We start from the raw sequence: 26,411 nt of genomic DNA, 5'->3' as shown, positions 1-26,411 counted from the left end.
GGCATCTGGCTCAGTGCAGCGGCCTCACAATAAGTCAGAGATGTGACAGATGCCATTAGCATAACCTTTCTATCTCTCCTCCCAGAGCAGGCTGGCATGGAGCATGGAGAGGAGGCCCAGAGAGGTACAGAGTCAAGAGAAAATAGGTTTTTTTGTTTTGGTTTTTGGTTTGTTTTTTGTTGTTGTTGTTGTTGTTGTTATTATTGGTTTTTGAAGACAGGGTTTCTCTGTGCAGCAGCTCTAACTGTCCTGGGAACTCACTCTGTAGACCAGGCTGGCCTTGAACTCACAGAGATCCACCTGCCTCTCTGCCTGCTGAGTGCTTGGATTAGAGGCACAGCACCACCACCCTGCTAGAGAGAATAGTTTCTGACTATGGATGTTGGGGGCTGTCTGGCCTTTACAGCTCACTCACTTGCTGAAGTCTTGGGGAACCCAAGTTTCTGTCTCCACAGAAAGGAGATGGAGATTCCTCCTGTGCCCCCACCCCAAGTCAGCACAACACTCAGCATGGCTGGGAGCTCTGCTCACAGCGTTGTTACGTGAGCAGTTCTGAATTCCATGAATACAGGTGAAAGATACTTTGAAATTGCAGACCCCTGCTAAGCCAACTTCTACATGTGGTAAGCCAGGTGTTTTGGGAAATACACCTGACCCCAGAAGGGAGTTGGAGGCAGGAGGGTCAGGAGTTCAAGGCCAACTTGGGTATGTAGAGGAATTGGAGGCTGTGAGGATACAGGAACCCCATCTCACAAAAGCCTCAAAACAGTAATAAAGCCTTCCACAAAACCAAAATCCAAACCAAAACACATTCCCTACTAGGATGTAGTAGGGACCAAAGACTGGACTAAGGGGCCGGAAGGATGTTTATGCACAGGGACATGACAACATAACAGTTGTGATATGTGTTCTTGGAGTGACTGGCATTCATCTCCCGATGCCTTCTGCTCAGCGAGGCGCCCTCCCTAATCCCAGCTCTCCTGAACCACAGCCGCGTGGCGGGAAGGAGACACCCCACAACAATACTGTTAGCAAGGCCTTGCTGTATTCGGTTTTGTTTCTTTTTCATGTGTTCATGAATTCACCTGTGCATTCTTCACATCTGTGCAAATGTGCATGTATGAGAATGCACACACACTTAGAGAACAGAGGGTTAACCTAGGATGGTTTTGTTTTATTTTTGGGTTTTTTGTTGTTGTTGTTGTTTTGGTTTTGGTTTTTTTGGGTTTTTTGTTTTGTTTTGTTTTGGGTTTTGTTTTTTTTTTGTTTTTTTTTTGTTTTTTTTTTTGTTTTTTTTTTTTTTTTTTTTTTTTTTTTTTTTTTTTTTTTTTTTGGCTTTTCAAGACTGGGTTTCTGTGTTACAGCCCTAACTATCCTGGAACTCACTCTGTAGACCGGGCTGGTCTCGAACTCACAGAGATCCGCCTCTGTCTCCCAAGTGGTGGGACTAAAGGTGTGCACCACCACCTCCTGGCTGTGCCACCACCACCCCAGTGAATGTTCTTTCTCTGGACATCCTGGGTTTTTGGTTTTTTTTTTTAGACAGGATCTCTCCCTAAGACCCAGGGATGGCTGATTAAACTAGACTGGAAACTTAGTTTCTTTTCCTAATGTTGTGGTAAACATTCTGACAGAAGCAACTTAATACAGAAAGAGTTGATTCTGGCTCAAGTTCAAAGACACTTCTGTCTTTGCCGGGGTAATTGGAGGCAGAAGCTTGAAGCATCTGGTCCTGTTGAATCTGAAATCAGGACAGAGGGGATTGATGAGTGTGCCGTGCTGCTTAGCTCCTCCCCTTGTTACTTTTCTTCCTGTATATATAGGTTTTGCCTACATGTGTGTCAGTAGCCAAGGGGGCCAGAAGAGGGTGTTGGATCCTCTAGGACTAGAGTTATAGACAGTTGTTAGCCTCTGCTTGAGTGCTGGGAATCGACTCAGATTCTCTAGAAGAGCAGTCAGTACTCTTTTCTGCTCAGCCATCTCCCCAACCTCCTGACTTAGAGTCCAGGGCCTCAACCAGGACAACATACGGCTCAAAGTGGGAGGGTTCTTCCACCTCAATTAATGCAATGTGTGTGTGTGTGTGTGTGTGTGTGTGTGTTTAAATTAGCCGGGTGATGGTGGCACACATCTTTAATCCCAGCACTCAGGAGGCAGAGGCAGACCGATCTCTATGAGTTTGAGATCTACAAGAGCTAGTTCCAGGACAGGCGCCAAAGCTACAGAGAAACTCTGTCTCGAAAAACAGAAACAAATCACATGTTGGGTAGGAGGGTCCCAAAATAAATAAGACAATCTCCAGTTCTGGAAGGTGATAGAGGCACTAACACTAACTGGAGGGACCATAGCATGTATGGACACATGTTCACCTTGGCTGGTGACTCTTGGAACAGGCTCTGATCTGAAACCTGAAGAGACAGTATAGGAGAAACCAATAGCCCCGCCTCCAACTCTGGAATCCAGCATGCCTACTCGCCAGGTAAAAGTCCCAGGCTGCTTGGAACAGTGTCCCCATACTTCTCATGACGTTTCAGCTGGCACCACTGACAGCCCTTCTGCAGCCAATGGAGAAGGAGGGCATCAAAGGCACCCAACCAAGTGGGGATTACCCTTTTAAACGGGCAATCCCAGTTTCCGTGAACTCCCATGGCCCCTTGCCTTACTTCTGGTTTGCTGCAGAACTCCAAGCTTTTGGCTCAAAGCTGCTAATTGAATGACTAGACGACAGAATAAATAAAAACCATCTATGAGTGAGGTTGGCCACATTTCGTGCTTATTCTATTAAGATCTTCAGAAACACACAGTTGATCAGTCAAGTTGGCCCCAGATAAAATCCCGGCCCTTGGGAGGATAATGCGGGAGAATGAAGAGTTTAAAAATAGCCTGGACTACAGAGACGGATTCTGTCCTTAAAAACCAGGAAGAAAGCAAAAGAAAGGAAGGGCAAGGGAGAAAAGGGGAAGGGAGGAAGCCCCCATACTCGTTGTCAAAGAAAATCCTAGCTGTTCCCCTTTCCCACCAGGGTCTGATCCCCTTCCTGATCCCTCTAAGGTGGCCCAGTATTTATTGAGCAGCTCTTCTGAACTGGGGAGACAAGCCCGACCCACACATCTCCCTCTCTACAGGCTTAATCCAATTCCTGTACCCCCGTTCCCACCATACAGTTCAGGGCCCTCCAGCCTTCGCTGTCCCATATTTGAGTCTATTTGAGGCTGCTGAGTTAAGGGAGGGAGGAGGTCTCCTAGCCTCTAGTCTCAGTCTGCAGCCTATCCCAACGCGCCCCCCACCAGGGATCTATCTCAGTTAACCTTGGGACTGGTCCCAGGCAGGTTATACAACTCATAGCCCCTATCCACTGTGCCTCCTGGAACAACCTCAAACCTAGCTGTTTCACCTAGCCCCGCCCCCCGCGGGATCCCTGCCCAAGGGTACCCTTCAGAGCCCACCAGTCTTGGGCCTGCAGCGCCCTGGCCCCTAGGTGCCGGTGGCGGCGGGAGCTGCCAGCTTTTTGGAATTCCTAATCGCTCCTGGCCCCGGTGATTGGCTGTTCAGCTCTGACCCCACTTGGGCAGCCGCCTGGTTGGATAAAAAGGGAATCTCCTTGGGGCTCCAGAGCATTAGACACCGGAGGGGGCACCTGGGACCAACTTCGCGGAGCGGGGAGCCCGGCGGGGGGGTTGGGGGAGCAAAAGACCCGCGGCCTCAGCCCCTCCAAAGAACCGGGAGATGACGGGGAAAGCGGGGGAAGCGCTGAGCAAGCCCAAATCTGAGACAGTGGCCAAGAGTACCTCGGGGGGCGCCCCGGCCAGGTGCACAGGTTTCGGCATCCAGGAGATCCTAGGCTTAAACAAGGAGCCTCCTAGCTCCCACCCGCGGGCTGCCCTCGACGGCCTGGCCCCGGGGCACTTGCTGGCTGCGCGCTCCGTGCTCAGTCCGGCAGGAGTGGGCAGCATGGGGCTGCTGGGGCCCGGGGGGCTTCCCGGCTTCTACGCACAGCCCACCTTCCTGGAAGTGCTGTCCGATCCGCAGAGCGTCCACTTGCAGCCACTAAGCAGAGCGTCGGGGCCGCTGGACACCAGCCAGACGGCCAGCTCGGGTAGGTGAGGGCGAGGCTGCTTGCCTGCCACTCTGCTTGGGAGAGCCGCATCCCTGCGCCGTCGGCTCTCGCCTGCTGGCCACGACCTCCCCCGGGAGGAAAAGTTCGTGCAGGCCAACAGATCTCAGCCCAGGCCTGGTGTCAGAGGGCCCCGGCCAGCGATCTGGAACTTAGGGTTTTCAAATTCAGCTTGTCCGACCCCTGCTCAGTTCTTGTGAACTAGTGTCTGGCCCTGCTCGATCGCATCGGTGGGTTGGGGCCCCACTGGATGCTGGGCTCCGGGTGGCCGAGTCCTTGTCACATCATCTCCCAGGGAGTTTAGCTGGAGGGCCCCAGCTCTGCTGCTCCGCTGTGGCCTGGGCCTACGCTCCTGAAGCATGATGCTGCTCTTGGGCTTGCAGGACAGAAAAGAGGGGCTGGCCCTGGCCCTTGCCCCTGTGTTCAACGTTGTCTCCCTTTCCTCTCCTCTTCTCCGTTCCAACCCCATGTATTGCTCAGCTGAGGGTCGATTTCCTCCCCCTACGAACTGGGAAAACAAAGCCGCCAAGGCAGCCAAGGGGCATCCCTCAGATCCATCCTAAGCGGCACCCTGTATTGGATCCCAATTTTCTCTGGATCAGGGACCCTGGATGAGCTCCCCTTCGCCCTTTCAGAGCCACTTTCCCTGCAGTGTGTTCTAGCTCACCGGCTCTCAGTTATTCAGATTTTTCGTGCCTTTCTTTATTATGTATTAAATGTAGAAGGGACACCGAAAAGTGGTTTCGTCGCAGGCTCTCCGTCCGTACTCGAACAGAAAAACATTTCGTGGGTGCCACGAAAGAGACAGCGAACCCGCAGTCCCCAGATCTTGCCAGAGCCCGAACGCCCCTCCAACAGTCCCCCCCCCCCCGTTCTTTGGGTCAACTTTTGGACCTGGGACTTGGACTTGGCTATTGCCGCGGGGCAGAGCACCAACCGGGGTCCCTGAGACTTCAGAGCCTGCCTCTTTCTCCCACGATCCGGCCAGCCACCGCGCCTGGGCCTTGGCTTTTCTTGCAACGAAATTTGTTCAAAATTTCTGGTTTCAGAAGCAGACCCGGGAAGGGTCATCCTGGGCTTAGGGATGGGAATGGTCGCCCAGGCCCGGGAGGTCTTAGTAGAGACCACAGGCCCGCGCCACTCTCCTAGGCTGAGAAAGGTGGGGTCCTCACCATTTTTTGCGGCTCTGCGGAGCGCACTCCCCATTCCGCCTCCTGCCTCTCCGCCTGCTTTTCAGATTCCGAAGATGTTTCCTCCAGTGACCGAAAAATGTCCAAATCGGCTTTAAGCCAGACCAAGAAACGCAAGAAGCGGCGACACAGGTAAGGGCCGCACGGTTATTTCTTGTCCCCATCTCTAGCATCCTTCTCCCGGGCCGGGTCACCCAGATTTTGTTCTCTGCGGAGGGCAGATGTGAGGGCCCCCGGCTGCACCAGAGCAAAGACACCTGCGTGGTTTGCCGGAGCCTGTCCTGGGGCCCTGGCACCCGGTGAGGTTGACTGTCAGCCGGAGCAGACGCACCATGTCGGCTTTCTCCTTGTGCTGGAGAACGGAAAGACCAGTTGGGGGCCAGACCTGAGCAGGAAGGGCTTCAGGGCGACTCCAGACCCCTGCACTGATCAGAAAGTCACAGACCCGGTGGGGAGCAGATAAACAAACTCCCACCTTCCGCTGGAGCCACATTCATGCAACCTCGGCCCTGGGCGCCCCGTTCCCCCTAAACTGCCCCTGTCTTGTCAACTCTTCAGTTTTCGGTTGCAATCGCCCCCCCCCTCCACAACCCCTAAAAAAATATTCCCGGGACAGCTGCACTGCCGGATCTTTGCTTTCGGCCTCTGCTGGTTTATGCTACGGAGCGGACCTGCTACCCTTCCGTGAGCCTCAATTTCCTAGTCTGGCAGATGGGGAAGAAAGTGGACAGTCTGGTTCCACCTGCGGAGACCCGGAGTGGGGTAGAATACACTGGCGGACAAACCAAGGAGAGCTGGTCAGCTCTAGGGATTCGTGCGTGCTTCTGGCCTTCTGGGGCAGGTACCATGTGCGCAGACTAATAAGCAAACACATGCACTTATTTTTAATGTGAAAAAAAAAGTCTTTAAATAGACGTTGAGTGTCCAAAGTTAAAGTTCAATGGTCCTAAGAAGTATGCTCCCTCCCTTCACCCTGGAGGGGGGGCAGACTCATTCACTTCAGCATCAACACTAATTCGTTCCTAGTGGAAATCTTGAGATTTTTTTTTTTTTTTTTTTTTTAGCAAAGGAAGGCGAGAGAGACAAGCGACTAAGTTTCTGGGAGCGCGGTTCCCAGGTCCTGTCTCTGCACTCCCCAGCTGGCCAGTATCTTCACTTTTCTTTCTGTCCTGACCAAAGTCGGGGAGGCAACAGGGACAGTTCTTTGGTTTGTGGTCCCTTCGCATCCTCTTCTCTCCCGAATTTGGTCTTAGTCTCTACATTTTCGCTCTCCCGCCCCCACCCCAGCTTCTCCGTGGCTTGAATTTCCCTAGCTTTCCCCACCCTCAAAGGTCATTACTGACTCTCTTTCCTGACCTCAGAACAGACTGTGGCTTAAGGGAACGTGAACTTCAGTTTGGGTCTCTCTTTCCTGCAGGCAGCTTCTGGCTTTAGCTCAGTACGTTTTATTCTTTTCTCATTCCTATTCGATACTATCATGTGTGCATGTGATAGCTGGGGTGTGGGTGAGGGTGAGGGACATTCTGGAAATGTACGGTCTGAGATAACTTTGTGGAGTGGATTCTCTACACCTTTTCGTGGGTTCCAGGGAATCTTCTAAGACTCTAAGGCTGCCCTGCAAGTGCCTTTACCTTAATGTTTAGCCACCCTGCCAGCCCGGTTTATTTTAAACAGAATTTTTTTATTAGTCCAGTTACTGGTCTTAAAAAAAAATCTATTAATTGAAACATTACCTACGCATCTGTGTCCGACAGGTCCTAAAGGAATCTTTTCCTGCCGGACAAGATCAAGGCGGTAGGAGCACTCTGCTCCTGCCCTGGGGTAGCATTGAGAGCCCTAGAGTGAGCACCCCCCACATTCTGGGAGTGCTGGGAAGTGCCGGAAAGGCATTAGGGCATCTCACTCCGCTGCCCACTTAAAAACAAGCGAGGTGTTTTTTGAGCTCCAAGTCTGTACCTAAAGTCTCTCATTTCCTTCACCTGCCACCCTTATTAGCAGAGAACCATTCTGGGTATTGGTGGGTTGGGAGCCAGATAAAACAGTTCAACAAAATCAGAGAACTAGCTACCCCGGGGTCTCTGTCTTTTTCTGGTGCATGGAGGTAGCAGATAATTGGAAAGAAAAATGGCTATGGAATTCATTGGTTGGGGGGGGATAGAAAAATAAAACACACTTCTCTGAGCTTCTGTCGGAGCCCCTGGAATCCTGTGGTGAGAGATGATGGGCTTAGGGGAAACAAAGCAGTTTCAGCAGGACTTGGGGGTAGACTGGGGATGCAGTGGGCGACCCAGCTCTGGGATTTTGTTCTTGGGAAAAATGCAGATCCTTTTGTAAGAGATCCTTGGCTCTGGTGCTGCCTGGAGCAGAGTTTGGGGTCAATGGATGGGAGACGGGACCCTGCTGGAGAGTTTGTGGTCAGCAATAGGAAGACCAGTTCTGAGGTGGGAATGGGGGAAGGTTGGGAAATTTAAGGTTTACTTCTTCCTTCTCGCCTCTCTGCCCCCCCCCCTCTCTCTCATAGTCCTGATTGGCCTCTACTGTGTTGATCAAACTGGCCTTGAACTTGCTGTGTTTTTCCTACCCCATTCTCCAGAGCCAGTAGCACAGAGCAGTCCCCACTGTGCCTGAATTTTGTTTCTTGAGTGGGACTCTTCAAAGTACAGAAAGGCCCTTAATAACCCTAAATGACCCATAGTCAGCTTTCTTCTTAGGCTTTGGCCAGGCCATACCAGTTGTGTTCCTCAGTTTGCCGAATTTTAAAAGGGGCTTGCATTTGGTTGTTTAGTTTGATGATCTGCTCAGGGATCTCCAGCAGAGACAGAGACAAACAGAGAGCTGCAGATCTTCGAAATCCTGAAGAGTTAACTTTTTTCTTTTTGTTTTGTTTTGAGACAGGGTCCCCGGCTAGCCTGGTGTATACCAGACTGGTCTCTAACTCACAGAAATCTGCCTGCTTCTGTCTCTGTAGTAGGATTAAAGGCATTACTACCACAGCCAGACTATGAATTAACTTTCTGTGAATATAAGCATTCCATATATTGCCATCAAGAAAATAGACAAAATAACTTAAAGCCAAACTAGTCATTTTCTATAAGGAGCACGACTTCCCTCTCCCATGTGCCCTGATAATATCCCTGGAGATACTGAAGACCATTCTATATTAACTCAAGAAATGGGGGTTTTATGTGCACTTTTTCTAAGCACTAGGGAAGGGGAGAGCTTAGCAGGGAGACACTGTACAAATATACCCTGTGCTGGTCCCAGGATCCAAATCTCAGAGGATCAAGAAGGGACACGCCACTTTTACAAGTTCTGTTCATAGAAACTGAACCTGTGGACTTGATGGTGAGGGTGTAAGATAAAGGCCAGGTAAATACAGTGGGTGTAAAATCCGTGGAAAGAGTTTGCATCTGTAGTTGGGTAGTTCCTGGTTTACTCTAAAAGGGGTTTGTGAACCCCATGATATCTGAGGCTTGTTCTTTGCACCTTTTCCTGGGGTGAGAGGCTGAAGCTTTCCTCAGTTTCTGGTCATTGGTTTTTTTTGTTTTGTTTGGTTTTGGTTTTTTGTTTGTTTGTTTGTTTGTTTTTTGAGACAGGATCTGTCTCCACATAGGCCGTCCTGAAACTCCGTATGTAGACCAGGCTGGCCTTGAACTCACAAAGATCTGCCTGCCTCTGTCTTCCAAGCGCTGGTATTAACGGTTTATCATCTCTTTAAATGGATCAGTGTGGACCATTCTGGGGGAGATGAGGAGGGGACCGGTAGGTGCATCCTCACACTTACCTGTGAGCAGCTGAATCTGTGTGATGGAAAGTTGGAGGGGTCAGAAGTACGAGTGACTCCATTCTCATTGGACCAACGCTGAAAATGAAGCTGCATTTAGACTTTAAGGAGAATCTTTACATCCCTCTGGTGGGGAGGAGCTCAGGATGCAGGTCCACTGTGCCAAGGCTTTTTTTTTTTTGACAGGGTTTCTCTGTAGCTTTGAAGCCTGTCCTGGAACTAGTTTATAAACCAGACTGGCCTTGAACTCACAGAGATCCGCCTGCCTCTGCCTCCCAAGTACTGGGATTAAAGGCCTGTGCCACCACCACCCGGCTATAAGACTGACTTTCAGTCTTCTAGAATTTTCTTCTTAACATACTTTCCTCCCAGCGTGTTTCCAGAAAGATTCTGAGTAAAATGTTACTTAAGCTAAAGTAATGTCCACCACCAGGATAATGTGGGCCCTCTACCCTGGATAAAGAAGTGTGAATATGTGTTCCTGGTGTGTGTGTGTGTGCGCGTGTGTGTGTGTGTGTGTGTGTGTGTGTGTGAGTGAGTGTGTGGGGGGAGAGAGAGGGGGGAGACAGAGAGACAGAGAGAGAGACAGAGAGAGAGAGAGAGAGAGAGAGAGAGAGAGAGAGAGGAGTTGACTGTGACGGAGGCACAGGAGAGACATAGCCTGCTTTCTCCAGGGTAGGCTCCTCCGAGTTTCCAGGGTTCTGAGTTCTGATCTTGCTCCCCTCAGGACAATCTTTACTTCCTATCAGCTTGAGGAGCTGGAGAAGGCATTCAATGAAGCTCACTACCCAGATGTCTATGCCCGGGAGATGCTGGCCATGAAAACGGAACTGCCAGAAGACAGAATACAGGTAACAGCTGCTAGCCTCTCCAGTCGCCTGGAGACATCTACGTCCCCAGAGGCCAGTACCCATCCTCTCACCATCTATGTCCTTCCCTGAGGGAAATCATTTACCAGTGATCAGTAAAAAATAGTTCATCTGAGACTATTAAGCTGACAGGAACTTGCTGAATACCTACCATGTAAGTGGGCAATGGGTGGACGAGAGTCTTGGTAGATACTAGATACATCCCGCCTGCTCTTTCAAACTGTAGGCTTCCTGTGCTGGGGATGTGGATAGTTCAGTGGAGGTGTGCTTTGCCTAGCATGAAGGAGGACTCAAGTTCTATTCCCAGTCACCTCAAAAACCAAATCAAACCCCAAACCAGAACGAACAAAATGCAGACGGTAGGCTTCCTGAGAGTACGTTGTAGCAGAACCATGAAGAGGCCTGGTGATGAGAGACAGAGCTGATTGGAGTGGGGGGGGGGGGGTCCTGAGCAAGCCTATCATAGCACATGGCTGTTTTAAGACCAGAGTGAGGGCCAGGTGGTCATGGTGGCTGAGAAGGGAAGCTGGCTTTTACCTCTAACCCTAGTCGGCCGGCGTCTCCTCCTCTCTCCTCCCTGTGAAGAAGCCTTGCCCCTTCTCTTCTTATCCCTGGCCACTGTATCCAGCTGCAGCTCTGTGCTATGCTCATGACCGGGCAGCTGTTGTCCCTGCCCACACCTCCTGTTCAGTACTTCTTCCAGGTCTGACCCAGAAAGTGACTGGCACACATGCCCTCTAGTGGGACTCACCAAGCCCCTCCTCCTCTCCTGGGTGGTTGTGTGGTCTGCAGAACCAGCCACTTTTCTGGGTTGGTGTGTCCTCTGTGGGGAGGTGAGGGGCCTCCCAGGCACAGCGTCTTCCCCAACCCAGAAACTCCAGGATACAGGAACATCATGAGGCCAGAGAATTGAGTGGGAAGAGCTGTTTCCAATTAGATCTTAGCCTCTAGTGCAAACTGCTCCAGGAAGGCTAGGAGGGTGGATCCCTGCAGCTCCAGAACTGGCCCTGGTGTGGGGATATTGGTGGGGTGGAGATCAGGTCCTGACTTCCTGCTGCTGTTGCCTGTCCAGCATCTTCCTCTCCATCTCCACCGGAGGTGCTTGGCGGAGGAGAGCGTCCCAGGCGCGTTCTAGAGATGGAAGCAAAGGTTACAGGTTGTTCAGATTCTCCACCTAGAGCACCAAGGAACGGGAATGAGTCCAGGAGCTGTTTTTCCAAAAGAGATTTCCTTTCATGAGACATCAGTTCAGAATTTCAGCTCCACGCTTTAAACACCGACACTAACAATAAACTCAATTATTCATAGGCAGCTTATGCTTATGGCGGAAACCTGAGACTGTTCTCACCAGCTGAGTTTTAGTGGCGGAGCAGAGACCTGGGTGTTGACTCTGAACTGTTTGTGTGTGCATGGGGCCGGGGGGTGCCCTGTAAACCAGGTTTATCCAGTCATCTCCACCCGGCCTTCATTAGCATCAATTTGGCCATTACATGCGGCTTCAAGGCCAAGGCTGTTGTTGACACAGCACAGCTCGTTAGTAAGGAGCCTCTGTCTCTCTAGTATGCTATCTAATCTCTGATTGGCTGTGGTGTGGTGGGCAGGTCTGTTGGAAGCCGTGACCTCCCGGTAACTACGCTACACACGCTCCCAACTGGCCCAGGTTAGCTTTACTAAGACACCTGGAGGTCATCTATAGGGAGAGGTTTGAAGTCACCATAACCAGCACAGGGAGGAGAGGGCATGCATTGCTCTGGGACTGGGACTGCTAACTATGGATGGGCAGATATCGCAGAGATGAGGTCAGTCTTGCCAGTCTCCTGGGCACCACATAGCTAAGTGCTGCCCCCTGCAGGAGTTTATGAGCGATTAAGTGGTTTTGCCCCCAGCAATTTAACCAGGCGGTTTAGGAAATGCCTTGATGTGTACTGGTAACAATTCCAGGTATTTTAGAGAAGTTTTCATGTGCCAAGGGTGTATACAGGCAAAGCAAGGTGACTTAGGGGGCTGGTGACACTGATCCCAGAGCCAGACTCCTGGGTTCACACAGGCATCGCCACCCAGAGCCTCCTTGTACTCCCGGGATTAGAGCTGACAGACCCCGCCCCTTGTGCAGACGCAACAGGCTGCGTGTGAGCGTGGACCCCGCCCTTTGAACTACGTGAACGGAGTTCAGAGCAGTGAGGGACATGTGTCCACGCTCGCTCAGACTCGGCTCTGCTGTCATTAAATCTCGGTGACAAGGGGCAGGGTAGAGACCAATAGCCCTCCTTTAGAACTAGGGAAAAGGAGGTTGGCAGTTTCCTGCGCTCAGTAGCTAGAAAATGGAGGTAACTAGAACGTGGTCTGAAAACCCACCCTCTGCCTCTGCCCTCTGGGCTCCTTGTGTCTGAGGGCACTGAACCCACATCTGGGAGAACGAAGGTGGTTTGAGGTCTGGGTACGTTGACGTGCGGAACTAACTATCTGAAGACGGATGGCTACCACAGCTACCAGTTCAGCACTGTCCCTTGCCTGCTCCAACACTGGGCCAGCAGGGGGCGATGTGCGTGTGCATGCACATGTGTGCCTGTGTGTGTAAGAGATGGGGCATCTTTAGAGTCAGGAGTTTACAGGTAGAATGGAGCAATGATTGCTTTTCGTTTTGTTTTGTTTTGTTTTTTTGTGGTGGTGGTAGCATGAGGTAGAACTCACAGCCTTGGCTGGGTGGTGGTGGTGACTCACTCAGGAGGCAGAGGCAGGCAGATCTCTGTGAGTTCAAGGCCAGCCTGGTCTACAGAGCGAGTTCTAGACAGCTAAGGCTACACAGAGAATCCCTGACTCGAAACAACAACCACAACAAAAGAACTCACACCCTCTTGCATACTTGCCCAGCACCCTCCCCCTGAGCTACCTGAGCAGGAGGCTCTATCAGGATCACCTGCCCCACCGAGCTCTAAGCTGCACTTGATGGGATGGGAGCGTGGGCCAGCTGGAGTTCAGCAGTCCTAAGTAGACAGTTGGGAAGCTTCACCCTTGCTCATCCAAGCCAAGTAAAGCCTCGATATATCTGAGACCTCCTGCCCGGTCTAATGACAACTCAAGGGCACACACCTACTAACATCTTTGTTTCACACAACTTGTTTGTAAAAATAATCATAGTATTTTCCCAAATTCTCACCTTGCTGACGGCGTTGTGATCTGAGCGTGGCCTCTGCTGAATACTTGGCACCGCCCTAGGTGTTCAGTGCCTGGCATTTTGTCACTCAGCACCAGATGAGTCTGGTGTTGATTTCATACCCATTTTTCTGGATGAAGAAACTGAGGGGCTAAAGGTAAGGTTGGTAAGAGACTAGGATTCAGAGCCCAGTTTGACTACTATCCCATGAGATGAAATGGCATTATGTATACCAACCGTAATTAGGGCAAAGGGCAGCGACTGTGGGCCAGGCCTCCTTGGGCAGCTCCGGGCTGGGAATGTAGTGATGTGGTTCATGCTGGGGAAAGAAACATTCTACAAAGAAACATTCTACATCACTACAGTAGAGTTGACCACACAGTTCTCTTTATGAAACAAATTTAGAATATACGTTCTGGAAGCTGCTTCAAGATGTCGGTCCTAGGGAACAGGAAATGGATTTCCAGACTAATTTTATTTTCTCTGAGGTCACGTGTTACTAGAATTGTAAGAGAGGGCTATATATACAGTGTTTGGGTTTTGGTCTTTTTGGAGCTAATGGTAGAACCTAGGGCCGTGCCCATGTTTGGCAAGCACCCTGCCACTGGGTTTTTATTTTTTTTAGATTTGTCTTTAATCTTTTTTATGTGTTTAACTGTGTGCACAGTGTCTGCGAAGGCTAAGAACTGGAGTTTCAGACAGTTGTGGGGCACCATGCGGGTGCTGGGAACTGAATCCCAGCAGCTGGTGCTCTTAGCCACTGAGCCATCTGCCCCACCCCCTTGGCCCTCTTTTAAAACATATATTTTTTTCTTCTTTAAATTTGATTCTTGTTTTCAATTTTTGTGTGTGTTTGGGTGTGCTTGTGATATAATGCATGTGGGTGTGGTGCATGCATTCGGGCGTGTTCTCAGAGACCAGAAAGGAGTCCTATCACTCCATGTCTTATTTCCTCCAGACAGGGTCTTTCCCTGAATTTGGAGCTAGATTGGCACCCAGCCAGCCTCAGCAATCCTCCTGCCTCAACCTTCCAGGTTCTATGATTATAGGCAAATGCCGCACCAGGTCTGGCTCTGTTCTCTTAACTGATTATTCTGTTATTGTTCTTCCTTCCTTCCTTCCTTCCTTCCTTCCTTCCTTCCTTCTTCCCTCCCTCCCTCCCTCCTTTCCTTCATTCTCTCTCTCTCTCTCTCTCTCTCTCTCCCTTCCTTCCTTCCTTTCTTTTTTTCTTTTTTCCTTCTTTCTTTCTTTTTCGAGACAAGGTTTCTCTGTAGCTTTGGAGCCTGCCCTGGAACTAGCTCTGTAGACAAGGCTGGCCTTGAACACACAGAGATCCTCCTCCCTCTGTCTCCTGAGTGCTGGGGTTAAAGGTTAGTGCCACCACTGCCCGGCTCTATTATTGTTCTTAACGAGAGAAAGGTACCCTAGTATAGAAAAGCATCCGTGCAAAGTGGATGGATATAGTCACACTGCTAGTAGCAAATTATTGTGTGGGAAAAGTGAGTATGGGTTATCTGGCTAACATTATTCTACTCTGGCTTTTAATTTTTTAATTTATTTTTATTTTTAGACCTGGTCTTGCTATGTAGCCCAAGCTGGCCTGGAACTTGAAATCTTCTTGCCTTACCTAAGAGCTGGGATACAAGGGATGTATCATCGTACCCAGCTTCCACCTAACACTTCTAACTTTCCCTTGCCTGGAGACCACTTTTTTTTTTTTTTTTTTGTTTTGTTTTTCAAGACAGGGTTTCTCTGCAGCTTTTTTTTTTTTTTTTTTTTTTTCAGAGCCTGTCCTGGACCTAGCTCTTGTAGACCAGGCTGGCCTCGAACTCACAGAGATCCGCCTGCCTCTGCCTCCCGAGTGCTGGGATTAAAGGTGTGCGCCACCACCGCCCGGCTTGGAGACCACTTTCTAACAGGCACGGTTGGAGCTAAGCATGGTGGCCCATCTGTGATCCCAGCATTTGGGAGGCTAAGCCAGCAGGAGCTAGAGTTCCCCCATAGCCTAGGTCCCATCGTCAAGGCCAGACTTGGAAACATAGTGAGACTGTTCATCCAGCCCTCAAAGTTCCATCCCAGAAGTTCACAGTAGCTGTCATGGTGGGAAAGGGTTTGTAGGATCCTGGTTTAGTATGCTTACTAATATCTGTTTTATGTATACAAGTATATATGCATGTAGGTCTGTGCACCATGTGCCTGCCTGGTGCCCTCAGAGGTCATAGAGGGTATTGGATCCCCTGGAACAGGAGTTACAGGTGGTTATGAGCCACCACGTGAATGCTAGGAACTGAACCCAGATCTTCTATAAGAAAAACAAAGCTCTTAACTGCTGAATCAGGTCTCCATTTCCTCATTTATTATTTTTGCAGTGCTGGGGATTAAACTCGGGGCCTTGTGCATCCACAGACAACTTTGTAGAATACTCCCATGGCATCCCTATACCCGCTGATCCAGATTTAATTGATCTGGAGTAGGGCTTTGGTGTCTGCATTTCAAACCTTTTCAGGTCATTGTGTTTTTATGCAGACGGTGTAAAAACACCAAGTCTCAGGCTTAGGGTAGGGTTGTAAGTGGGCTAACAGAAGCAGAAGATAGTGTAGTTTGGGGTGACGGAGGTGAGGAAGGAAGGAACTTGTCATGGTGGATAGATGTTCGGTGCAGATTCCCAGAAATGTGGGCAGAGCTGCCCCCTAGTGGTCATCAGCGACCATGACAGGTTTGATGTTCTAGCCTTGAACTGGACGGGATGGAAGAAGTCAGTGAAATAAGTCCGGCGGGCGCAGGAAGCGTTAGGTGCGCTGAGGAGCCTGAAGTAGAAAAATTGCTGTAAGGTAGAATAACAACATGAGTTAGAGGCCCTCCGTGGCTACCTGCCATTTCTCGAAAAGCCCCTCAAAATCAAGGTGTCGTGCTACATATCATAATTCCGGGGCTTAGGAGAGGCGGGTGGATCTCTGGGAGTTCCAGGTTAGCCTGGTCTACAGGGGAAGTTTCAGATCAGTCAGGGCTTTGTACTGAGACTCTGTTTCAGAGGGGGGAAAAAAGTCAGGCATTACAGCAAACCCCTTTAATCCAAGCACTCAGGAGGCAGAGTAGCAGATCTCTGAGTTCAAGGCCATTTTGGTCTATAGCCAAGGCTCCATCCAAAGAGATACCCCATTTCAAAATAAATATATAAATAAACAAGTAAATAAAATAAAAGAGTTAAAGTCTAGTCTGCGCTAACCTGAGGCCCTATCTCAAAACAAATTAACCCCTTATACACACACACACACACACACACACACACACACACACAAGATGCTGAGCGGCTGTGGAATGTTAGGCTTGTGTTAGCAATAACCCCAAATTCATCAGCTTCCAATCAGAGAAGAGACTGGATGCCACATGGCCATTAAGCCAGACATAAAGGCACCTAAGGAGCCTGGAAGGCAAACAACAGGGTGTGATTGTCCCTGGCTACAAGGCAGGCACTTGGGAGGCTGAGACCAGAAGACAGAGTTTAAAGACTTGGGTTAGAAATGCCGCCCAGTCGACAGAGTGCTTGCCTGGGTGCAGGCCTGGGTTCAACTCCCAGCATCACATAAGCCAGGCCTGAGGTTTGTGGCTGTAATCCTAGCACTGGGTAGGTAGAGGCAGGGTGGTCAGAAGTTCAAGGTCATCCTTGGCTACAGCAAGAGTTTGAGGTCATCCAGGGATGACGATGACATGAGACCTGGTCTCAAACAACAGCAGTGAAAACAAACCAGGGGGCTGGAGAGATGGCTCAGCAGTTAAGAACACTGGCTGCTCTTCCAGAGGACCCAGGTTCAGTTTCCAGCACCCACAGGGTGGCTCATAACTGCCTGTTACTCTAGTTTCGGAGGATTCAACATCCTGGCATCTTCTGACCTTGAAGGACATCCTGCATACATACCTGCAGACACTCACAAGTACACATAAAAAGAAAAATTAATCTTAAAAACAAAGCAGGGCCAGGCAGTGGTGGTGCACGCTTTTGATTCCAGCACTCAGGAGGCAGAGGCAGGCAGATCTCTGTGAGTTCAAGGCCAGCCTTGTTTATAGAGCAAGTGCCAGGACAGCCAGGACTGTTACACAGAGAAAGCCTTGTCTTGAAAAAGAAGGAAAAGAAAAGAAAAGAAAAGAAAGCAAAAACAAAGCAGGATTGTTTAAAGCCAACGCAGGCTACATAGCAAGAACTTGTCTTAAACAAAAGCAAACCCTGCAGGGTGTGGTAGTTCATGCCTGTAATGGCAGCATTCGGTGTGCAGAGACAGAAGGCTTGGGGTTAAAGGTTACCCTCAGCTGCCTGGGGAGTTCAAGGCCAACCAGATTTTCCAGAGTCTTATCAAAACAAGCAAAAGGCAAAGGCTGGGTCACAAGGTGACAAATACTCAAATAGCATCTATCCTGCAAAATGTCACCTTTAGTGGGGTGATCCAGGGAGGAGCCCTGAGCGTGTTGTCCTGTGGGAGTACTAGGGTGGGGCTGCAGGGTGGGGCCTATGTGAGGAGCAGGAACAAGATGAGTCAAGGGCCACAGCTATAGCTGCTGGTACTGGTCTCTTACGGGAGGAAGACTTGATAGAGCTGCCTGGCTGGCCTGCTTGCTGTGTGCCCGGAAGCAGAAAACAGGCATCAGTGTGGTGAGGAGTCCTTCCTTGAGCTGGTCACCTGGGAGCTCTGCCAGCTGCAGCGACGACCACACCAGCTGCTGACAGATAGCTAGAGACCACCTGAATGCTGGGCTTCCTGAGTGCTGCCGGGCTCCACCTCTGAGGGGGTTTGTATCTGGAAACCCAGGCTCCTTCCCAAACCTCCAAAGCCTCCCAGTGAGCCTTTGCTGGGGACTCCAAACTTGGTGGCCGTTTGTGTCACTTGGGACCCTTGTCAGGCGCTCTGGAAGGCAGGATGCCCGTCTTCCCTGGGACCAGGTTTCCATGACAGAGGGGCTATCTGTTTTAGAAAGTAGAGCATTAGGAAACTCGAGGGATTCTTGGGGGCTTCTCAGAACCAAGACTCAAATGGAAAAGGGGCTGCTATGAACTCTGCAGGGTAAGGAGGCAGGGGGAGGCCCCTCTCTGTGACCCTAATGCTGGTGCTAGAAAGAGACTTAGTCATACAGCATTGTGCACAGAATTCACCAAGCGTCAGGTTGGTTCCTTCTAATTCTTGCTACATGCCAGGCATTCCCCAACATGTTATTTTTATCCCCCGCCCCGACAAACACACAAGCTTGCCAGTTGAGAAGCAGGGAACTCTTGTGAGTGGATGTGTGTCCAAAGACACAGGAGCCACCTCCAGTGAAGACACACTGAGATGTAGACACATCTGAACCAGCTCTGGGCAGGTCAGACTTTGCAGATCTGTTGCCATTTGAGCCTGGACTATACTGGAAACCTAGAGTTTCAGCATGATCTGCTTGGAGCTTCAAATGCCACGAGAGCGGGTGTCTGTATGAAAAGATGAAAGCCCAGCCTGGGGATGGCTCAGCAGCTCAGAGTATGTACTTCCGCAGGAAGGCCTGGATTCAGTCCCAACACCCACATCAGATGACTCGCAACCCCCTAGAACTCCAGGTCCAGGGAATCCGATGTCTTCTGGTCTCTGTGGGCAGGCGTGCACACACATACACATACATTTAAAAAGGAAGGAAACCCTCAGGTTTGGAAAGCAGCTTGACGATAGAACATGTGTAAGGTCCAGGTGCCATCCCAGGTACATGGAGATTATAATTTCCAGGTGCATGGAGGTTATAGCCTGAAAGTTAGCTAACTCTCCCCTTTCTGCCTTCGATAGCACCCCTGTCCTCTGTAAGTCCAGCTTTGCTAACGGACAAGTGTGGGAGGACAGAGGGACAGGAAATGCCATTGATTAACCTGCCCTTTGGGCAGACTCCCATTGATTTTCTGTGTCTCCTTTGAAGTAATGGTAACTAGCAATAATTGAGCGCCATCTGTATGACGAGCACTGACGTTAGGCCCTTTCACCTCTCTCATTTAATCTTCAAATAATCCCGAAATGCAGCACAAGTGTCCTTCATTATCCAAGGGGGGTAGTTCTAGCCTTTCTCCCTTACCTAAAGAGACAGAGCCCCTGCCCAGCATGTGTTAGTGGCTTCTATGGTTACCATGGCAAAAAGAGAGCAAAGAATTTGTACATAAGGAATGTATATCCTCATGTATGCTTTAAATCATCTGTTAATTATAATATATAATTGATGTAAATCCTATGTAAATAGGTGTTACACCGTGTTGTTTCGGGGAAAACAGCACACACACACAAAGCATCTGTAGGACTAGAGAGATGGCTCAGTGGGTAAAGGGTTGCTGTGCAAGCAAATCTGAGTTCTGATCCCTAGAACCTTTGGGAAAGACTGGTGTGGGGCATGCACCTGCGATCCTAGTGGGGCATACATGCACCTGTGATCCTAGTGGGGCATGCATGCACCTGTGATCCTAGTGGGGCATGAATGTACCTGTGATCCTAGCAGGGCATGCACCTGAGATCATAGTGGGGAATGCACCTGTGAGCCTAGTGGGGCATGCACCTGTCATCCTAGTGAGGAATGCACCTGCAATCCTAGTGGGGAATGCACCTGTGATCCTAGCGGGGCTTGCACCTGTAATCCTAGCAGGGCATGCACTTGTGATCCTAGTGGGGCATGCATGCACCTGCAATCCTAGTGGGGCATGCACCTGTCATTCTAGTTTTGCAAGGTGGAGACAGGATTGTGTAGAGTTCACTGGCCAGACAGTCTATCAATCAGTGAGCTCTGGGTTCAGTGACTGACCCTGCCTCAAAACATAAGGTGGAGTGCAATCAAGGAAGGCAGATGACACCAACCTCTTGACCTCTCACATGTACATACACGGGTGCTTGCACATGCACACACACTCATAGACCATACACACACACACACACACACACACACACACATCTGTACTTATTCTTTTTTCAAACAGATTTGTCCTCGGTTGTTGAATCCACTGACATGGACACAGAAGGCCAATTGCATTTTTTGTCTGAAGAACTTAAGATCACCCAGCACCTTTCAGTTCTGATTGCTTTGGGCTAATTTTTTAAAAAGATTTTAAATTAATTTAATTTATGTGGATGGATGTTTTGCTTCCATGTATGTCTATGCACCACATGTGGTCCTGTGCCCACAGAAGAGGGTTCTGGACCTCCTGAAGTTATAGACAGTTGTGAGCCACCATGTGGGTGCTGAAAATGGAACCTGGGTCTCCTGGAAGAGCAGGTGGTGCTCTTAGCCTCTGAGCCATGTCTCCAGCCCCAAGTGTAGCGAGTTTTAAGCTCTGAGCACTTGCCAGTTGCTCCCATCAAGACAAGAGACGGGGAGCTATGAAAACGGCTCCCTCATCCCTCAGCCGCTTCTCTCCAAGACAGCTATCATTTTGATGCCAACCGCCCTAAAACAAAATTGTTTTGGCCGGTCCAGGTTTCCTCCATAAATTGGAGCCACATCTGGTCTCACAGAGAGCCAGGTGGTCCAGGAACTCACAACTGAGGGTCCGGGTTCGAGCCACCAGCTGGCAGTGTGTTCCCCTGGGAGAGAGTCATGGGCAAAAGTTGATCTCCACAGTAGTGATTCATTTGCCAGAAGAGAACCAGGAAAGGGGTTCTGCTTATGAGCCCAGAATGTATCTGTAAAGCCTGTATGTACACCCCTTCTTTAGTACCTAAAATCTTCTTCCCACCCAATAGCCCTGCCCCTCCCCCAGCACTTCCTGGACCACCCAGGGGTCACACCTTCCATGGAGGGCAGCCAGGAGGGCTTTGTCATCTGCACAGTCCACAGTGCCTTCTCCAGAATCCCGCAGTCCAAACTGTGCTGTCACTGGGGGGTGGGGAGTCTGTAATGATTTTAGCATCAAAGCTCACTTGGTGGTGAAAGCAGACCTTGTACAGTTTATGGGTATCTCTCTGTGGGTGTGGGTGTGTTTGGCTGCAGAGACTGGTGGATATGGTTATGCGGTACTCAGAGAGGAGTGGCATCAACGTATGGTATATATTTCCTTCCTTCTTTCTTGATTTTTGAGACAAGGTCTTATTTGACCCAGGCTGGTCTTGAACTCCTCATCCATCTGCCTCTACCTCCCAAGTGCTGGGGTCACAGATCTATGCTTCCTTGACTGGCTACATACACTTTCTTCAAAGATTCGTTTTTGTTTCTGTGTGTGCCGGTGCCTAGGTAAACCATAAAAGGGCACTGGATACCTCTGCAGCCAGAGTTACAGGAGGTTGTGAGCTGTGTAATGTGGATGCCGAGAACTGAACTTGGGTCCTCGGAAGGAGCAGCGCAGCTTGTAGATTAACTACTGGCCATCTCTCCAGTCCAGGCTACATATAGTTTCTAAAATCCTGGATAGCCTCTGGCTGTAGGGGTTCTGTTTAAAGAATTATGCCCTCGATGACTTCCAAAACACTGTGCTCCCACGGAACCGGCTGTCTCCTGGCCTGCAGGCATATATGTGGCTTGTTTCCATTCCTAGTTTTGAAGGGTAGAACCTGTCCCTATCTATTCTACACTGTCGCATCTGAGGGGTGGCGGACACGAAGTCATTTATTTATACTTGTATACAGATTGGTCCTTTTAGAGTTTGCCTCTGCTGCGAGAAGGGAGTTTGGAACAAGTGGATACTTGGCAAACAGATGGGAGATGAGACGAGTCCCAGACAAACCTCGTGCTCGGATAGGGCAGCCAGACACCCTGGAGAACAGGCAGGCAGCCTTGGACCTAAACACAGAGGGAGGCCAGGGCAGGACAAGCAGGCCATCTTCATGGCTCGGGACTCTGATGCACAGAGGACGGTCAACGTGTGGTCCATCACTTGTTTTTAAGATTTATTTATTCTGTACACAGTGTTCTATCTGCACGCCAGAAGAGGGCACCAGATCTCACTGTAGGTGGTTATAAGCCACGATGTGGTTGCTGGGAATCAACCCAGGGCCTCTGGATGAGCAACCAGTGCTCTTAACCGCTGAGCTTTATATGAACTTTATGTGAACTCTTTCCCTCTGAGTTTCCCAAGCGTTGGGGTACCAGGAGGAGGTTTTCTGTCTTTGCTCCCCAGATCTAAACAGGAGCAGCAGATTCTAATAGGCATGTGACAAAAGTGTGTCTCTCCAGCAAGTGCCACCACCCAGGAAGGGTCCAGCAATGGCTTTCTAAAGCTTTTGGTCATTGGGAGGGCAGAAGAATCACAGCTTCTGAGACAGTGATGTTCCCATTTTTATTTTTATTTTTTTTTGAGCCAGTCTCACTATGTAGCCATGGCTGGCCTAGAACTCACTCGGTAGATCAGAATGGCCAAGATCCACCTCCCTCTTTCTCCCCAGTGTTTGGATTAAAGGCATGTACCACTGCATTTGGCCCTTTCCTGTTTTTAGAGGCTCCTGGTTATTGCAAAAGAAGAGGTCCCCAAACATGGCTTTGTGCATTGTGAAAGGGACGGTCTTTCGCAGGCAGGGAATCCCAGTACCTAACTGGATGGGCAGCATCAGGAGCGTCCCCTGCTGGGTGTGGTCGGCCCTACTCCAGACCGTGCTGCTAAGGGACGATCAGCGCTTACTGCGCCACCTGGCGGCGATGGCGGGAAGCGCCTGTGTGTGCGGCCCACCGAAGCCCCGCGTCCGAGCCTTGACTGCCAGCTGCTCAGGCAGCAAAGGGTTAAGCTGTCAGCGATGCGAAGTTAAACAGGTGTCAAAGGCGCCCCATATATCTGCAGATTGAAATCAAATTCTTTGCCGTATAAAAAGATAAATTACCCAGGCGCTGCCGCGCGTCCCACTCATCACGCCAGCGCCAGACGGCAAGCAATTTTTTTTTTTTAATGTGCTAACGACCTAATCAAGCAATCAAGTCGGAGAAGATTGCAGAGTGACCGGGGCAGCCATCTGCCGGCGAGCCCCGCATTCATTTCCGCGCCCCCGCATCGGGCGGGGGCCGGGGAGGGAGCTGCCGGGGAGGAAGAGGGGGAAAATCCTAAACAAATTAACACCCAATTTTCCCCGTCTAATTAGTTAAATGAGAAGTGTTTGGGGTCTCCCGGGGAAGGGGAGCAGCTCACGGTGAGGCGATCACTGCCTCCCCAGCATTAATTAGTGCGGGTCAATGCCGTAGCTCCCGGGAGAGAAGCCGCTTTAATTTCCCGTGATATTTCAGTGCCTGAGGCCCATCGATTCAAACTGAAATTAACTTATTTTTCAATCAGCCCAGGGCTGCCCCTGGGGGTGACTCTTCTTTTGCCGCCTCCTGAATACAGCAGGAGCAATTTTTCATCAAAAGCTGATACCTTGGCCGCCCAGGGCGGGGGAGGGGCCCACAGGGAAGGGCGGGGGCGTCAGAGGCGAGTAGATGAAAAGCCCCCAGGAAACTGGTTTTCTGTTCCTAGTTTCCTACCCTGCGATCAAGATGGGACCAGAAGCGCCAGGGGGTTTCCAGGCCCACCGGTTTCCCAAAGGGTATCAAAGACAAAGCTAGGGAAACTCTGGGCTCTGTCGGCAACTGGTCTCAGGAAGGTCTTGGGATGAGACATCCTGATCCCCTGAATAGGGCTGGATTCCTGGATCTCCCCCTGGCAGGAACCTGCAGTGGAATGGGGGATGTAGCTCAGTGATAGAGGGCTTGCCTAGCATGGGCCAGCCCTGGGTTCCATCCCCAACCCTGCAGATGGTGATGATGAAGCTGCAGCTATGGACCCCAAGGGACCCCAGTGTTAAGCTTATTCAGCCCGTACCAGTCAACTCTGGGCCAGATAGTCTCTGGGATGTTACCTACCAAGTCCTCTGCTAGGTCCCTATCGTCTCGGGCCTAAGGCGCTAGAGAACATCATGTTCCTTTCCCGACTCAGGAATGTCACCCACCTTTCTAAAATTCCATTCTAAGTTAGGCCTGAAATGGGGGCAGCAAGGTATGTGGGAGGTGATGGTGGCACAGATGGGAGAAGTCAGGAAAACGTGGCAGATCAGTACCCAAGAAGTCTACTACCTGCTGCCAGACCCCCAGACACACTCTTGCACTCTTCCCTGACTGTGGCAGGAAACAGGGCCAGGGAAATTGCTCTAAAAAAAAAAAAAAAAAAAAAAAAAAAAAAAAAAAAAAAAAAACAAGCAAAACAAAACAAAATCCTTATTTCATTTAATGCATATGTGTGTTTACCTCCATGTATCTCCAAGCATTTCTTGTGTCCTGGTGCCTTCACAGGCCAGAGAGCATGTCAGAGCCCTGGAACTGGAGTTACAGGATGTTGTGAACTCATGTGGTGCTGGGAATCAAACCTGGGTCCTCTGGAAGAGCAGTTAGTGTTCCTAACCACTAAGCCATCTCTCTGGTCCCTGGAATTTGTCATTTTGCAAACCAGAGGGTCTGTTACAGGCATGGCCTGTGGGTTGGACAGCTATGAAGGTGACCCAACACAAAATTGTAAATTTAATTAAAACATGATAGAATTTAGGCTTTTTGGGGGGACAGGGGTGTTGAGATAGGGTTTTTCTGTCTATGTAGCCTTGGCTGTCCTGGAACTCATTCTGTAGACCAGTCTGGCCTCGAATTCTCACAGATCCGCCTGCCTCTGCCTCCGGAGTGCTGGGATTAAAGGTGTGCATCACCACTGTCTAGCTGGCTTTTATATTTTTATTTAAATTTGATTGTGTGGTAGTCAAGCCAGAACTTCATAGATAATAACACCAGGAGGCAGGACACACCCGTACACTGAAGTGTGAGCGTCTGCAAGGTCCCTTGCACGTGTGCGAGCATTCTACCTGCACACTGTGAGCCATACCGGATGCTGCCCACCTGCAGAGCCTCCTTTGGAAACACCCTTAGCCAATCGTCCTAGGCAAGCTTTGATTTAAAACAAGAAATGGATCCGTGTTGCCCACGATCGTCTCATCTTGATGCCATCCTCCCCGAGACTCTGCGACTCCGTGGAATAGGAGAGCTGGGTCAAGAATCCCCTCTGAGGCAGGGCGGGGTGAAGGCCTCGGGCCTAGGGTTTCTCAGAGCCCAGCTCTGCCCGTTTCTCTGCACTGCCAGGTTTGGTTCCAGAACCGCAGAGCCAAGTGGAGGAAGAGGGAAAAGTGCTGGGGCAGGAGCAGCGTCATGGCTGAGTACGGACTCTACGGGGCCATGGTCCGGCACTCCATCCCCCTGCCTGAGTCCATCCTCAAGTCTGCCAAGGACGGCATCATGGATTCCTGTGCCCCGTGGCTTCTGGGTAAGAGCCCGCACCCTCCCTGGGGCCCTGCCCCTGTGGCAAGGAGAGCAAGCGGGCTCCGGGGAGAGGAAACAGAACACCGGGTAGGGAGGCCTGAGGTAGTGACCCAACGGGAGAGAGGTCTTCCAAGCAGGCCACCCCATCTTTCTGGGGCCATCCTTTGTACCTACCTACTGGGTGTCAAGACTCCCATTCTGGAGTCACTGGCTTCTTTGATCCTGTGAAGAGGATGTTGCCCTCGCCCTAGACTTGTCCTCCTTCCTCTGTGACTAAAAGTGAGCTTATAGTGAATGAAATATCTCCCTTTGTGGGTTAAGCGGACTCCTGTGTCCCTTTGGCCACCTCTCTATTTTTACCCAAGAACTTCTTTGCCCCAAACCTCCCCATCTTCCACCTATCAACTGCGATCCAGACATCAGCTTATTTTAGGGTCTTAAGACCTGGAATCCTGTGATAAAAGGCTAGGGGAGATGCCCTGAAGGAACAGGACAGGTTGGAGGTTGGTGCTCAAGCCCAAGGGTTTGGTGTAGAGCACTTTGTGAAGGCCTGGCTCCCCACCAGCCACCCTCACCACCCCATGACCTGGTTCAGCTGTGGGACTTGACTGTGGTGTGTGAAGAAAGGCTTCCTGCTCCTCCTTAATTCTGGCCTCTCTCTCTATCTTTGCTGTTTTCAGTTCAAGATGGCTTTCCCAGGCGCTTTTCTAAACCCGAATACCAACAATTCTTTTTAGGGATGCACAAAAAGTCGCTGGAGGCAGCAGCTGAGTCAGGAAGGAAGCCTGAGGTGGAACGGCAGACCCTGCCCAAGCTCGACAAGATGGAGCCAGAGGACCGGGCCCCAGATGCCCAGGCTGCCATCTCCCAGGAGGAACTGAGGGAGAACAGCATTGCGGCCCTCAGAGCCAAAGCTCAGGAGCACAGCACCAAGGTTCTGGGGACTGTGTCAGGGCCGGACAGCCTGGCCAGGAACGCTGAGAAGCCAGCAGAGGAGGAAGCCATGGATGAAGACAGGCCAGCAGAGAAGCTCAGCCCATCACAGCTGGAGGATATGGCTTAG

General features: G+C 50.4%; 1 protein-coding gene across 2 annotated transcripts; it reads left to right on the top strand.

Annotated features, from left to right (window-relative positions):
• Positions 1-3,726: 3,726 nt before the first annotated feature.
• Vsx2 (visual system homeobox 2) lies at positions 3,727-26,411 on the top strand. Of its 2 annotated transcripts, none has more exons than XM_038338164.1 (5): positions 3,727-4,096; positions 5,352-5,436; positions 9,816-9,939; positions 25,172-25,352; positions 26,086-26,411. In XM_038338164.1, the coding sequence occupies exons 1-5, from the start codon at positions 3,727-3,729 to the stop codon at positions 26,409-26,411; spliced, it is 1,086 nt and encodes a 361-aa protein (XP_038194092.1). The 2 variants fall into 2 exon arrangements, with proteins under 2 accessions (XP_038194092.1, XP_038194091.1); XM_038338163.1 differs by having other exon boundaries at positions 26,029-26,411.

This window comes from Arvicola amphibius, chromosome 7 (assembly GCF_903992535.2).
Source record: "Arvicola amphibius chromosome 7, mArvAmp1.2, whole genome shotgun sequence".
NCBI classification, from domain to species: domain Eukaryota; kingdom Metazoa; phylum Chordata; class Mammalia; order Rodentia; family Cricetidae; genus Arvicola; species Arvicola amphibius.
The sequence above is the reverse complement of the archived record's forward strand: the minus strand, read 5'-3'. Positions and strand labels throughout refer to the sequence as shown.